Here is a 15,693-nt window from a genome sequence, read left to right on the forward strand (position 1 = left end):
TGTGGAAGCTATTTTGAGCAGATGGATTAAGTGTGACAGTCAGTGTCCATATCTTAGTGGAGCTATACTGTAAGCTGTACTGATAACTGAGATGCTGAAGGCAAGAAACGTCGCTGCTGTCAAACTGAGTCCTGCTACTATCCATGTAATTGCGGTACTCACTCTGGTTTATCACTTATTATATGATACAGTGGAAGAAGTCACTTCCCACACATATTTCTGTTAGTATTTATGTATGTTGTGTATCAACTTTAAGGGAATTACACTTTAAGCTATTTCCCCCTGGAAAACCCCTCAGGGCCTGACAGGGACATGGACACTGTGTTGATAACTCTTGGCACAGCTACCCACCTGCTGCTCTTTCCTTGTAACAGATACATAAATTATAATGTACCAGCCAGCAGAACAGAGCATCTTCTATTTTGTTTTGTTCCCACAGCATAAAGGCTGATCATGCCCCAGCACCAGACAGGGTCAAACGGGTTAAAGTCCCATCTGAACTCTGACCTTAGCCATCCCAAACTAGAACCACGATGGAAAAAAAGTTGCCAGGCAACTATACTTTACGCAGCATCTTTATATAGTAACAAAATTAAAACCTACAGTACATGTTAGAAGCTGTAATGTCAGAATACACTGTAGGTGTTCACAGACATTAAAATATACATCCATGTGGGGTATTACAAAGAACAAAAAGGTTATTAACATTTATTAGCCCCAAATTTTAATCCATATTTATGGATAGCTGACTTTCTGGAATGGTCTAATATGAATTTAAATTTGTTGAATACGTTTGAGAAACTAAAACCAGATCTCTGCACTGATGTTAAAGGAAGTGAGATTTTCCGCACTGAACAAATAAGGTATCAAGTGAGTTTCGGTCAAATCTCTGGGATGAACTGATGTTTTACAATTAGAGCATCCACCACCCCCTCGATGAAGCTGAAGCCCACCCCCCGCCCTTCCTGTACGATGAGTAAAAAGCCAAGTGCCAGCTCTGAGATTCTCCATAGACACAGCAGCCACGGAGCAGAGAGCAGGAGGAAATTTTAACTGGAGCCGTTGATTAGGTCATAATCTTTGTTGCTGTTAGATTTAAAACAAATTTAAAACATTATACATGCTGCCTAACGATTTGGGGATCCAGCAAATCCAGACGCAAGAAGAAGCTCACATAAACCCCGACTGCACCAAACCATTTCAAGTTTTTGCCTGTGTGGAGTAAATTTACTCCCCCCGATCAGTGCGGACCCATGATGTCTCTAATGGTTCACCTGAAGACGGTCGCTCACCTCCGGGGAAAAGGGGACAGGGTCGCCAAAGTTGCATTCAGAGGTAGGACATCGTTCACGGCAGTACGTCACAGTCTGAGAGAGGTGTCCTGACACGATTTGTGGGAGGCAGCGTTGTGACAATCAGCGGATCTCTTTGCGTCAAAAAGTTGGGGAAGCCCTGGGCTCGTGTTCCCCCGAGACGCGTTGATACCCTTGAATTGTAGACTAAAGATGTGCCTGATGGTACACAAATCTTCATAATAATAATATTATTATTCACTATAATATTTAACATTATTTATAACAAGCACACATAAGAAATCTAGATAAGTGTACCTGTCAGAGTTCTGTGAATACAGTACAGTGATTTCTCACAACAATTTTCACTTAGCCAGCAGGTTACAACTGAATAAGTTAATGGCATTGATTACTGAAGAGGCTTTTGGAGGTGGGGATAGTAAGGTTTTCTGTGCCATACCTTCGGGGTATTTCTCAGTCCACCAGTTCTTTAGTGTTTTTACTGCATCTGCAGGGTCATTATTCTAGTCCCTGTCCTGCTGTTTAGAAGAAACATGAGACACTGTAATATTGAAGAGACAGTGGGGAGGGGTTCATTGGATCCATTCACCATCACCCTTTGTTTTGTGTGTTAGACAAAGAATTACAGGAGGAGAAGTGTGTGTTTCAGCACCTTAGACAGCGACCAGTCCTCTCTGACAGTTGTTCAATCCAAGCTCATCTCTGATTAGAGTCCTGCCATCGGCATCTGGATTATTGTTGGCAGACCAACACCCTCTTGTTCCTCTTTCATGTGTGTGTTAATGGTTGTCAGTGTATACTGCTCAATGCTGCAGTGAACTCACCAGGGTCTTGATGTTACATGAACCTTGAGAGCCAAATCAGAATTAGATTGTCTCCTCTTCTCCCCATGGTCTAACTGTCAGTGCAGCTTCTTTACTTCATCTGTTTATCTCATCAAATACCAAGGCAGTGATGTGTGTGAGAGAGAGCCTTGTTATCCGAATCAGTTGAGGGTTTTTTTTCTTTCCAAATTCTGTTCATTTAAAGACAGCATCAGATGAGTATTTGGCAGAGTCCACAAATAACAGTTTAAGGACCAATTCAGTTTGACAAAAAGGTCAAATGATAAAACAAAGCTCCACAAAATGAAGATAACTTTCTGTGTGAAAACATTTTCATCCATCCAACCCTAAAACCACTCAGATTTATCATGGGATAAGACCCTTAGGTTGGGAGCCACCAAACTGTAAAAAGTTGTCACATACTGTAAGTACACCACTGACTGAGGGCATTTTTCAGCAGAAAGAGCATTCTTATGTTTGATAGGCCTAAATAGATGCACCATACACACAAGCCTGGATGGTAATTTCAGCAGTACTTTGTGTTCAAACATATTGTTAAAAAAGGCTGCTGTGTTAGACAAGGTCATACATTTTGAAAATTCTTCATGGGAAGTTGTTCTGCCTGTTCAAAGAAAGTCTTTTATATCCTTCTGTAGACTAACTGTTTTACCATTGGGATGGTTAGAGGAGTCTTTTAGGACTGTGTGTGTTTGCATTTCGGGGTTTAAAATTGTTGTGAAAAGGAGCTGCAGACAGGTGACTCACCCACTCATATTGGTTTTTAACTTGTCCCTATATATAAAGTGGATTAGTGCACACATTTGGGATTTGTGTGCAGATCTGCTGGTCCAGTTACAACTGTAACACAAATATGAATACATGATTGCTCATTCCTCTATATAGAAATTAAAACTTTTGCTACAGAAATACCCCATAGTTGTATTTATAGCAGCTTGGGAAGTTTTTGTAAATGTTATGTGTGATAACAGTTACATAGATGTCACACATTATACATGTCTCACAAGTGTCATCCCATTCTTTCATGTCATTCATGGACACACAACAACCTCTACCCTCTTGCCCATGTGGGCTCATAGAGCTTCCTAAATATTTTAATTACTTTATCTGTGGTCAGATGCAAAGTGCATGTTATACACTTTGATATTTATGGGTCATTAGATAACGGAGAGCAGGAGTCACAGAAAAGGTAGGCGAAAGAGAGCCAGGAGCAAGGATCAAACCCTCTGTACACTGATTCACCAGGACACCCACCTTATTAGTTTCATTTTTAAAAAATGCTTTTCTGTAATTGTTCAGTATTAGTTGTTCACTATGAAAATAGATATTTGTCCATTGAAGTGGTTTAAGATGCAGATTTCAATTACATTTATTACATTTATCACTTTGCAACTGATGGTGAAAACATTTCCAATGTGGGAAATTTCATTACCTTGTTCACAGCTTGAAAATAAACTATCCTTTTTTTCTCCATTCATCCTTTTAATCTCTTTCCCATGATGCACATTTTAGCTGGGTTTAAATTTAAATGTGCCATTTACTAAATACACAATAATACATATTCTGTGTCAATTCCCATGTGTGGGAATTTTTTTCTATGTGCTAGTCTTGCCTCCCCACTCTCTTTGATTTTTCAATCTGTGGAGCTTCCTGAATGCTTTCAGCTTCAGCAGTCTCCTGTCTGGAGAGGAAAAGGTCTGCCAGGAAGCCCAAACCTAGTCAGGCTCTAATTGACCTCTGAAAAAGCTGGTGATGAGGTGTAACATATTTAAGGCTAACCTTACATGTTACATCTGACCAGGAAAGAGGCCAAATAGTAGTTCATTAATATCTGATACAGGTGAGAATTAATGGAGCAATTCTCCTTCAAAGGTTGAGCATGAAAACTTAATGACAGGTCTTTGATTTAGTCATCTTGGAATGTAAATTGTTTATTGGTAATTAAAGTAAAAAGAAATCGTTATATGGAACATTAAAGATGCTGAGAAGCAGGCACGAAAACTCCACTTACATTTTGAACATTAAGGTAGATTTACACTTTTGTGGTCATTCAGTTTTTGTTTTACCTTTCCTAAAGCTAAAACGCAGAGTGTTACAGAGTGTTCTCAGTCACTTCCACCCATCCTTTCGTCTTAAAAAAATGCAATCTTTGTTTCTTTTCTTTCACCATGAGTCGATTCTTTCACTTTATTCTGCTTTTACCTTATTCTGCAAAGTTTCCAACAAGTCCAGAAGCCAAACTGATTAGCAGGATGTTGTATGACTTTGTTGTGGAGTATCTTACATAAGCTTCACATGGTCTACTTTTCTAAACCCACGGCTCTAGTTAGATGAAAACCAGTATTACGCTAGTATGACCGTGACGCCTCTGTTTTGAATAATGTAGGAGGAATATTCAGTCTCTCCCTCTCTGATATTTAAGTGGTGTTTTTTCTTGTTGTTGTTGTTGTTGTTGTAAAAACTGTTAATAGATGTGGGTTTTGTAAGGTCAAAGAGAGAGAAAATCAAACACTTGTGACTAAAATTATGAACTAGAGTGTGCACCTCAATTAAACTGAGATAGTTTAAAATAGAATTGATTATGAGTTTGAATGTTTGTCTTTTTCTAAACTCTGAGGTTGTTTGTTGACAACATACTTTAAGTCTAGAGGAACAAGAAAATCTATTTATTTCTATTCAGGCCACATCAGATATCTACATGCACCCAAACAGATATCAACACCCACACAAAGCCTCAGATACACAAGGCAAACTACCACAACAAAGCTGAATGCACACACCGGTCTGACACCATTCACTACCATCACAAAGCAAGCAGGTGAGCTCAGGCTGTAGGATGAATGAGGGAGTCAGGATAGCATACGTGACTCTGACCTGTGTGTTATCTTAAATACAGAGTTGCACCATCCGATTATTGTTTTTATGATAATGTAAGGAGACAGTGCAGAAACTGTCAACGTTGTGATGTCTATAACCTTAGCTAAAATGTTACTGCTTTTCTATTACTTCACTTCTACTCAAGTCTTTTTGTCTTTGTTTCTGTTCCATCGCATAGTGAGTCATACTTTAGCCATTTACTTGTCTGCATTAGTGTTCTCTCTCCTGTGGCTCCACACGGCCTGTCAAACAGATTTTAGACGGTAAAAGGATAACATAATAAAAGTCTCTCAGAGATCACATGTGTTAAACATGTATCTGAGAGTGATGGAAGCAGCGTTCAGATCTTTCAAGTATAAACGCTCCAGATGATTGATGCATTAATATAAGTCAAAATAATACAAATACTAATGCATTAATTTGTTATTTGTAATTAATGATTGTTGCTAGTTATTGTGGGGCATTTTTATAAAGTTAGGTATAGTTTTCTTGTTCCTTACCTGCTCGAGCCCCCATCAAAGCATCAAAACATAGAGAAAATCTGCGGGGTGTAGGGATGTTTAAGGGGGTAGCAAAAAGAAAGAGTTCTGATTGGAAAATATAGTTCTTTTTCGTACCGTATGTTTGCTTATATATAAATTTGTAATCCTCAAATATTTTCATAAAATCATTGTTGAAGTTTTAAAATCAATTGTCAATCAAATGGAACTGCAAATAACTCATAGACAACTGAAATATGACCTCAACTACACTCCCCTAACAAAGCAAAAGTAAATCAATATTACTTTTAAGCGATTTATAAGTAAGGTCTTAATGTAGTTAGCTGAAAAGTATAGTATTTCCCTCGCAACTGAAGTGGGGTAGTATGAAGCAACATAAGCTAAAATGTTGAAAATGGAACAATACACCTAATGTATGTAATTTTCATATTGCAATTTTTGTAAAGTAGGATATAGTCTAATAATCAATTCATAATTGAAATAAATACTGGTATAGCTTGTGCATTGTAAATTTCCTATGCTTTGTGTCCACCCACCTAAACTAAATTAGGAGTAATTAAAATGTCATTTTTGAATAACTTCTCTTTTTGTGACCTCTAAAATCCTCCTTACCTTCCAGGACTCTCCTTCTACAGCCGTGTGGCAGAAAATTGCGAGGACGTGGCCCACTTTAATGAGGTCGGTAACTTCATTTCCTCTGTCATACACCAGCCCACAGAATAATAATCAACAATTATCTCTTAACATAAACCTCAACCTTCCACTCCCCACTGCAGATAACAATATGCTGACTACTGTAAAGTTACTAATTACTACTTGTGAAGTTACTACTTTTTTGACATATTTCAGATTTGAAAATCATTTCCTTTTAAAAGTTTTCTTTTACCTTTCTTCAATTTGAAATATCCTTGAGTTGGATATGTCACCAGAAAACAAAACATGCTAGCTTTGATCCAAAGCGTCAAATGAATGTAGTATAGCGTTCATTTTACCCAGGGGGTCTGACGGTGTGCCAGCATTTGGAGAGTGAAGCATCAAAAGGCTAACATCCTGAAAGAGACACATATTCATATCAGGAACCTTTTTTCTAGTTTTTAGTTTGAAACTTTCGACTATGTGAGAAAATCAAAGCACACTGGAGAAATTTCAGTGATATCACTTGTATCCCGACAGTGCTAACCACTGAGCCGCCTGAGAATCTCATTTTATCACTTCATTACTGGTTCTCACTTGCCAATGGCTGATGTCCTGCCAAGTGCATCCTAGTGACCCTCTCTTGTTCACTGATGGCCTATCGGGTCTGAGAAGCAAAGCAGAGGTAGTACCCTCCACTCATGCATGACTCCGAAGACTTGCTATGTTGTAATTAAACTAGACACTCCACTGCTCCACAGCTACAATGAGAAGGAGCTGGTCCCTTAAATAACTCTTTTGCACTAGAGGTATTTGGACTTTAACTTTATATAAATCTTTAACTATTTGAGTTTAAGTCCAGTACATTATTCTGAGCAACAACAAAGACCTGAGTATCCTGAAGGAATTCACTGAAGCCAGTAGGGTGCTGTTTGGTCAGTGTATTTTGGCTTTTATGACATTTGGGAAAATATTCACAGTGAGAAGAAACCACCAAATATGATGGATTCAAGGGCAAAGAGCCATGTAAGGGTGCACAGGGAAGAAAGAAGAAACAGATGAGGGCTGAGGGATCAAGAGGGCTGGAAGAAATCCTGGTGCTGGAAGAAATCCTCACAGAGCAGAAGTAAAAGAGACAGAACAGAGGTAGGGGATCAAGTCAGGAAATGAAGTAAGGAAAACAAAGGAGAAAGAACCTCAAACACATACAGCACCTTCTCAGGGGAGGTTTGGGTGAACTGTGTTTTTTTTTCTCTGAGCTTCTTGGTTTTACAGAGAAACATTTCTCCTTTGATGAGCTCACGACCAGAGTGCTGCTTCCTTTTCTGATAACCGGGGCTTTTGTTTTTAGTTTAATCAGGAAAATGGCTAATGGCTGTACACATTTCCCCGCTTTTATAATCATGCATACTCACACACACACACACACACACACACACACACACACACACAGAGAGACATACAGAAAACACATACTGTAATGTATACACACAGTTCTGCAAAAATAATGTTTTTGTGGCATCCTGGGTAACATGTAGGGCAGAAAGGGTGAAGTCAGAAATATTTACAATGGTGCAATATATTATTCCTTAGGCCAGAGTACAGTTACTGGTGATATGTGATCTTTTGTGACAGCCGCACCCGATGCTCACATCGCAGTCCTCTAGTGCTGAGGAGGTTGTTAGCGTCACTCAGCATCAATAAAATGTCCAGGCTTCCCTTGAGATGGCTTGTGCTTCTAGTAGCTCCTGACACTGTGCAGTGTGGGTGAGGGTGTGGGTGTGTTGCATGATGCATGCTGTTGATGCCTAAGTGTTCATGCACAGTTTTCCTAGCCGTACTGTTCCTAAACCCCAAAAACTCGACCAATTCCTCACCACATCCCACTTATCTAACGTCTCCACCCTCAGCAATGGAACATTTGCACTGCTCAGTAAGCTCAGTCCTTGGAGCTGAGGGCCTTTAGCATAGAATTTTGTGTCTTATTGCTTTATGCATGGACTAGCAGAACGCCTTTGAACTAGTATGTGGATAGACTAGATAGGGAATCTGCATTTATTATTCATTCTATGGTGGGACTTGCATTTTGGCTGCAGTGCACCAGGGCTTCCCCCTCACAAGTTAAACAGAACTGGAACAAACAATAAATTGCCTAGTAGATACCACAGGGTTATTTTGCAAGAAAGAAAGTATAGACATTCATAGTCAAGCATTTGCAAACAAGAGGTCAACATACTTGAACAAGTAAGGAGGATCATTATGCAAACATAATGAGTGCAGTAATATTACTTCTCCACTAGCTTCCAAATGCTTCTGTCCTACAGTTAGCAGGTATCTGACTTTTTAATGAGCATTGCACAGTGTTAAAATATGCATTCCATTGGTTTTCACTATGTTGGATACATACTAATGTGTGTTTCAAAAAAAGGATTTATGACGTGAAAGTGGTTTAAGATGATGGTTTAAGTAAAAGTAGCTTCTTTGTTAATGTAAGGGGATATTTGTTATCATAGTTAGATCATCAACATTGTTCTTATACATTCGCTTTTGATATATTTCCAAGTTAACAAGGTTTGATGTATTTGCTGATGATTATTATTTGTATAGAAATATAATTTTGACTGGACAGGGTTGTCTTGAGATGAGATGTAAGCTATGGATATTCTCACAGTATTTCAAAGTAATATTGAAAAGCCTCATCAACATGATCTCTCAATTCAAAGGTGGTGCTGTGGCTGACCATAGACAGTAGGAAGAAACCACAGTGAGGCCACAAAACTCTCTGACTCCCTTGGTAATCAGGTTTGAGAAGTTAGTGGGCCTGGGAAAGGCATATCTGTTACATAAGAATGTATCGCAAGTCCGGCGAGGTTTTTAAACTAATACACGTCACACCCAGTAGTAGTGGATTGGTATCCAGGAAGCCGCAGGAGATGTTACAACACAAATGTATACATTAGTGTGATCCACTTTTGGAGGTCATATTTCTGCTTCTGCTTAACTGACCACTTGACCACCAGTCAAGAGAAGAGGAGTCGCAGTTGCGTCTGGACTAAACACCAGCTGAAAAATTGCTGGTGCTAAAAATAGTTTATGAACTTCACCAGTTTTTAAGTTTCAGCTATGCTCTTGGGAGGTACTTTCCCATTGCTGAGTACACTGAATAAATGATGAACTGTGCAGAATATTTCTTTGCCTGCTTGGAGGGAAGTTAAAAGCTATAATTTAAGCTCCCAAAATGATCAACATAAAGTTAAATTCAGTGTATATGGGTGAATTTGAGGCCTTTTTTAATTGTGAGAATATAACTATATAAGCACCCATTTCTCTTTAGCTGCTTCTGTGTGTCTCTGTGTGTCCGTGTGCATCAGCTTGTAACTACTGTAGTTCAAGCAGAATCTCCGGAGTGAAAAGTTGTCTCAGCAAACACTGGCACAAAATACTTTACCTTACCACATATTTTTATGGAGGATTAAAGCATTTAACTTTAAAGACCAACAGGGATTAAACCAAATAGATTTTCAAAAATGAAGTCAGAATAGATGCATATTAATGCATGATCCTGGTTAACAGGAGGTGATTATTATATTGTTAGTGTTGAGTTGTTACCAGCGATGGCTACAGTGGATTCGTGGGTAGGGGGTGAGGTGATGTAACTTTGTTTCATCACACAATTTATGCGTCCTTTAATAATCATTCTGTAAAAATTTTTCTCCTTACTTCCTGCTTCTCTCTGTCTTCTCTCTCTGTGTTGAACCAAATTCTTTAAGCCAAATGAAATTTTGACTAAATGAAAAAAGTAATTACTGGAATTAACTGTAAAGTTTTTAACAAGTGAATTTCAGGCTTCAGCTGAAGATCCCAGCTGGACCAGAAGAAATAGACTAAGCAAAGAGTTGCAGTATAACATTGCTCATGGACCTGGTGCTTACACACTCTATAATCTAGAATCAAGGAGTAGCAGCAGGAATTTGCAGGATGGAGATACAGGGTTTTATCTGACTGCACATTGAACAGATTGAAAAGGAAGTGGAAACAGGAAGTTCCTTTTATTTAGGAGCAAAAACACTTATTAACAGTGGCCTCTTGTTGAAAGCATTCGATGTTTGTGCCTTAAATTGTGCTGCCTCGTGCTGTATACAGTAGCTACGGAATAAAATGAAGGCACTGCTGTAAATAGTTTGACAATACATTTGGAGCTTCGTGTTGGAGCAGCTCAGCTCCAATGATCTTTTTCGAAAATAATTACTACAATAATTCAGCCCCAGCTAGTTTTGCTACATAACATTAATAAATAGGCATCGGATGAACAGAAGGTAAAACTTTTGTTATTGGAAGAAAGAAGAAGAAGAGGAAATTAATCCTTCTCAGCAGAAAAGTTTTTAATTGAGGTGTGAATGCTATCTCCCAGCACAACACCATCTTTTTCAAGGACGGAGTAGCTTACTTGACGAGTGCATTGTTCATTATCTCCACACCATCTGGTCTTTCACAAGGGAAAGTGAGGATGTAATTGAAGTTTTAGTAGAGTCCAGCATGCAACAAAATGACGAAATACTGCAACAGAACCAGTAATACTGCTGATCAATGACAGGGGAGGAGGAAACTTTAACTCTAGTATAGTTAGATTTTACTGTGATGATTTAAAAGTTAGCAATAGTAGAAGTCCTTTGTAAAACATTTTTGAATATGTTTCTTTAACTACAGGTATTAATGGTTGGCCATGCAAACTAATCAATTCAACTTTATTTATATATTTAGATAGCGCCCATATACAACAAAGTCATCTCAAGGGACCTTACATAATAAAGTCAAGACTATACAAGTGTGTAGAGGAAACCCAGCAAATCTTCCTTGACCGGTTGGGGTGAGTGGAAAGTGAAGAGAGAAAAGAAAAGAGCAACAAAAAGCAGCAACCAAACATTGGGCAGGTTTATAGGACCAGTGGTTGCACACTAGAAAAACCTGCAGAAAGGGACAGATAGAGGAAGACAGAAAGACAGCTACGGGAGAGTGAACACAAAAGTAATGTGATGCAGTGGTGGCATATAAATGTATAAAGAGAAGAGAGAGGAGAGGAGTTTGGCATCTCACGAGGCAGGCAGTTGCAAGGAACCGGTGCTGGGGAAGTTGGCGTTTCCAGCTCCTCGAGCACAGTGAACCGGTAATCCACCTGGACCGAAGAAGGTGGTTCAATAGACTGTCCAAGCACAGTGGACCGGTTATCCACCTGGACCGAAGATGGTGGTTCAATAGACTGTCCCAGCACAGTGGACAGGTGTGGCAGGTGTCGTCCTTTGGTAGCCAGGATCCAGGCCTGTGTCAGGGCAGGCCATTGGTTGTCCAACGGGGCCAGAAGTCCGCGGGTTGGTTACAGAGCCAGACCACAGCAGCGTGACATCCTGGGTCACTGAAGAAACAGCCGGGCGGATAGAGACTATTGGTCCATGTAGCTCAAAGTACTGCCTGGGCAGTAGCAACAGGGAAAAACTCCATAGATACGTTTTTTTTTTTGCCTAGTTCCTTTTCCAAATGTTTGAGTGTGTCATGCAGCTGCGCAAAAACACGTAGGCAGTTTGCACAAACCTCCATTGAAAAACTACGGGTGTGACGTCACTGTTCAACGTGGTGATGATTAATAATGTAGGAACAACACTGACAACCAGGGCTTTTAGGTCTAACAGTCAATAATAAATATATATTTTGGTTCAATGAAAGACTTTCACTGAAATATGTCAATACGTCTACACCCATAATATTTTATTTGCAACATCCTGTAAAATAGATTGAGATGTGTGCAGAAGCATTGGAGTAAGGAGAGAAAGTGACATGAAAAAAAGAGTAGGGGTGGAAATGAAAACGAGATGGACAGTCCAATTGGAAAAAGTAAATTGAGACTGTGGTGATGGTGGTGATTGTGGTGAAGCGCATGTAGGCAGCAGTGAAATGGAAGATTGAGTTTCTCAGCAGAAGTAGTTTATCAGAGATGCTGTCTAGACTAAGACATATTGTGTATGTTTTGGAGAATTATTAACCACTAACAATATTATGCAGTATAGTGTCGAAAAAACAAAACTACCCCATTAAAAAAGTTCAACTTTACATAAAAAGTTAAGCAAAGTTGAAGAAAAAACAGAATATAACCTTTTATTAACTTTTATTTTATTAACTTTTATTATGCATTCGTTTCCAAAGCAGCTGAGTTATGGAGACAAATGCTTCACAAGTGCTTCATAATGACAAGACTTGAGGAAGAGTAAAGTGAGGAGAAAGAATGGGCGAAGAAAGAAATTATTAATAAATGAAATCAAAACTCTATGGGCTACTGTATGTAGGCAAGTAAGGGTCCAGCATTTGACAATTTAATGATATAGAGTTGGACTATGTCTTGAATTGTACATAATAAGAAATCCAGAGTATACTGAGCAACTCTTTTTCTCACAATCCTAAATGTTATCCAGCATATGGAGTCAGCTCGTAAAACCTGCAGTAATGAGAAGTTTGCTTCAACTGCCACTTCCAGCTGTCTACCCTTATCTCCTTTATCCTTTAAGAATATATGTAAGGGAGCTGAATCCAAGTGCAGAGGGCTGCATCATCATAAGATCAAAAGAAGCCTGTAAATGCAGCATTAAAAACGGGATACTGCACAGTGAATACTATTACTGTTAATATAACACAGTGCTCCCAATCCTTGTGCTGACCAATTGCAAAAGATACAGTAGAACATATTGTTCATAATTAATTTTCAATGTGTTTTCATCCTCTGTATCCATGGCAACCGCTGTGCGATATCAAAGGATGGAATGCAGGGGGGAACTGAGGGCAATCCGTTCATCCATCTGCTTCCAACAATGCTACAGGGATCACAGCAGTAATAGCTGCTCTTCAGTCGAGTGTTTAGCCCCTCTGATTGGCCACTGTGACCTCATGGCTTCCGGTTAGTGAGATCATACCTATCACTTTTAATGAGCGGTCTCACTCCACCAATTAGGCTGCGTATAGTACAGAACAGAGGGTTCGGGATCTGGAAATAGCGATGTGTGTTCTTCTGAACACAGAAAGTAAAATAACATCTAAAATACGACCAATGCAGTAATTATTTCTTGTCAGATTACTATCAAATATTACTTTCTACACATACTCTGTGGTACATTTTGTGAGTCAGACTGAATGTGAGTGTACATTGCAATCAGTCTTTAAGGCTCAGTAAAAACTTGACACTTTTAAGTTCAAGTTGTGCTGCAAACTTTTTGATCCCATTTTTGAGAAAGCAGTAACTACATATTACAGGAAGCACTGTGGTGGGGTGGTTAGGGCTGCCACCTCACATCTAGAAAGTTGTGGTTTTGCCTCCCCAGCCGACTGTGGAGTTTGCACGTTCTCCCTGTGCTTGTGTGGGGTTGTTATGCTAATGTGGTTTTCTCCCACAGTCCAAAAACATGCATGTCAGGTTAATTGGTTTCTCTAAATGACCCCTGAGTGTGAATGGTTGTTGGTCTGTGTATATCCCTCTGTGTTGGCTCTAAGATGGACTGGCCACCTGTTCAGGGGGTAGCGCGTCTCTTGTCCAATAACAGCTGGGATAGGATCCAGTCCCCCACGACCCTTAACACGATATGTGGTTACAGATAGATGGATAGTACTAATTACACAAAGTGGGGCGGGTGCCCCTACAGAAGATATTGAGTGCCACATTTGTGTAATTTTGATATATTGCACTCCATCAACTTTCATACACTTTCATTTCTAACCTAAAGGTTGCATCACACACAAACAAATGGGTTAACCGTCACTGTGGTCGTTATCTGGCAACATTGGCAGTTTAGTTAATCTCAACTTGTCTCCTTCTTTGTTCAAGAAAATAGGTTATCATTTGTCACCTGCACCTCTTGAAAGTTGTACTTTCTATCAATAAGAGTAATCTGACACACAATATAGTTAGCTCTTAAAGATTCCAATTTGGTCCCCATGACAACACTGAAGCAGTAACTGCCTATAAACTTCATTTGTTTTCTTTGACACGAGTGCATGCATCCATCCAGCAGGCTGAAATCCATTTAAATTTTAACATAATGCTGTTGACAGACATCTGATTAAAAATAAATGTTTGATCGAGTCACTGTAATCACATAAGCATATCATTTATTTATGTTGATTGCAAAAATACAGTTAAGTAAAAGCAATTTGGGATGTGGGTGCAGGAAAACTGACATAAGAAGAATATTGATTAGTTCAATCTTATGCATGACTATTACATGACTAACATGACTATATTTTGATATCACTTTTCTTCAGGGAAAAAAACATGTATTGAAAAACTGCTTAGCCTGATGAATGCAAATATTTTGCAACTTAATGTTGCATAACACTATGTTAAATTGCTTTTTTGAGAAAATAGCAAGTTTTTGAAAACACAATGGTCATTATTGCCATTATACTGTCTGTTTGTCTCGTGTATATTTGTAGCCAATTTCTATTTTATTTTTAGTTGAATTGCTGCTCTGTTAAAACTTGTGCAAACCAAACCTCGACATTGTCCATATTTAATTGATTCTTTGCTCTCATTTTAGTTTTCTGCATTGTGTGGGTATTTAAACTAGTGGAAGAACTTTATTTTGGTGCTTGTGACAGCGTTAAAAAACACGAATAGCTTCCTCCTTCATGTGGTAGATCCCTGTATTTTATGTAGATACAGTTTATTAGCAGAGAAGGCAGGTGAAGCACAGAGACAGGTACTAAAGTGAGACATGTACCTGCACCAGCACCAACAGCATGTTTGTAATGTCTGTGCAGACATGCATAAAAATGACCAGTTCTATAACTCTGAAAAATTGATGTGTGCTACCCCAGTCCCTGGTGTTGGACGAACAAATCTTAATTGCGTTTGCAGTGGTGGGTATACATCACTTGAGCTACAGTGTGTGTTATGCACTGCTCTGTGTATATTAGCGGTCATTTCCTCCATTAGCCACATGTGCTGTCATCCATGCAACATTAAGACCACACTGGGGTCTCTTCCTCTTTCTCTCTTGGCAGTTCAAATGCACTGGAGGAGATTCCGTTTGGAAATGATTTGTGGTGTAGCTGTATTAGCCATAATCTCAGCCAACAAACCCAGACTCTGAGAGACTTTGAGGGGCTGTTCATGCCTGGCTGAAGTCTGGGAAGAAAAAACACCGGCTGCCATGCCTGAGCGCAGAGACCACACACTGATCGTTTAATGTAACACACAAACACACACACACAGATCCTTGAAGGCAGGTCGACAACTAGCAGGTGGACACCCCAGGATACAGTAATGGAACTATCCTGATGGATTTCTTGCCTGACAGCCTGTGGTGTAGCCTCCAATATCAGCAGGGGGTGAATGAGTTTTAAATCACCTTTGCAGGTTTTATCTCTGTGGCCTCATACAACCTGTGTCATTATACTGTAATACAGATGAGACATGTCAGCGGTTGTTTACTAAGTATTAGTCAGTACATAAATGCATCATGTGTCTAACGTTTTGGTATTCAAATGTTC

The 15,693-nt window shown here is 39.3% G+C and overlaps 1 protein-coding gene across 18 annotated transcripts in view; it reads left to right on the forward strand.

Annotated features, from left to right (window-relative positions):
* The first annotated feature begins 1,020 nt into the window (after positions 1–1,020).
* otofa (otoferlin a) overlaps positions 1,021–15,693 on the forward strand; it is a 61,021-nt gene continuing 46,348 nt past the window's right edge. For 17 of the 18 annotated variants that reach the window (XM_067482462.1, XM_067482458.1, XM_067482453.1 and 14 more), the window contains exons 1-2: positions 1,021–1,335; positions 6,152–6,210. In XM_067482462.1, coding sequence (XP_067338563.1) covers positions 1,254–1,335; positions 6,152–6,210 — 141 coding nt within the window. In that variant the 5' untranslated portion in view covers positions 1,021–1,253. The remainder of the gene's footprint in view (positions 1,336–6,151; positions 6,211–15,693) is intronic. The other variant, XM_067482461.1, reaches the window with a different exon arrangement.

This window comes from Channa argus, chromosome 17 (genome assembly GCF_033026475.1).
Source record: "Channa argus isolate prfri chromosome 17, Channa argus male v1.0, whole genome shotgun sequence".
Taxonomy (NCBI): domain Eukaryota; kingdom Metazoa; phylum Chordata; class Actinopteri; order Anabantiformes; family Channidae; genus Channa; species Channa argus.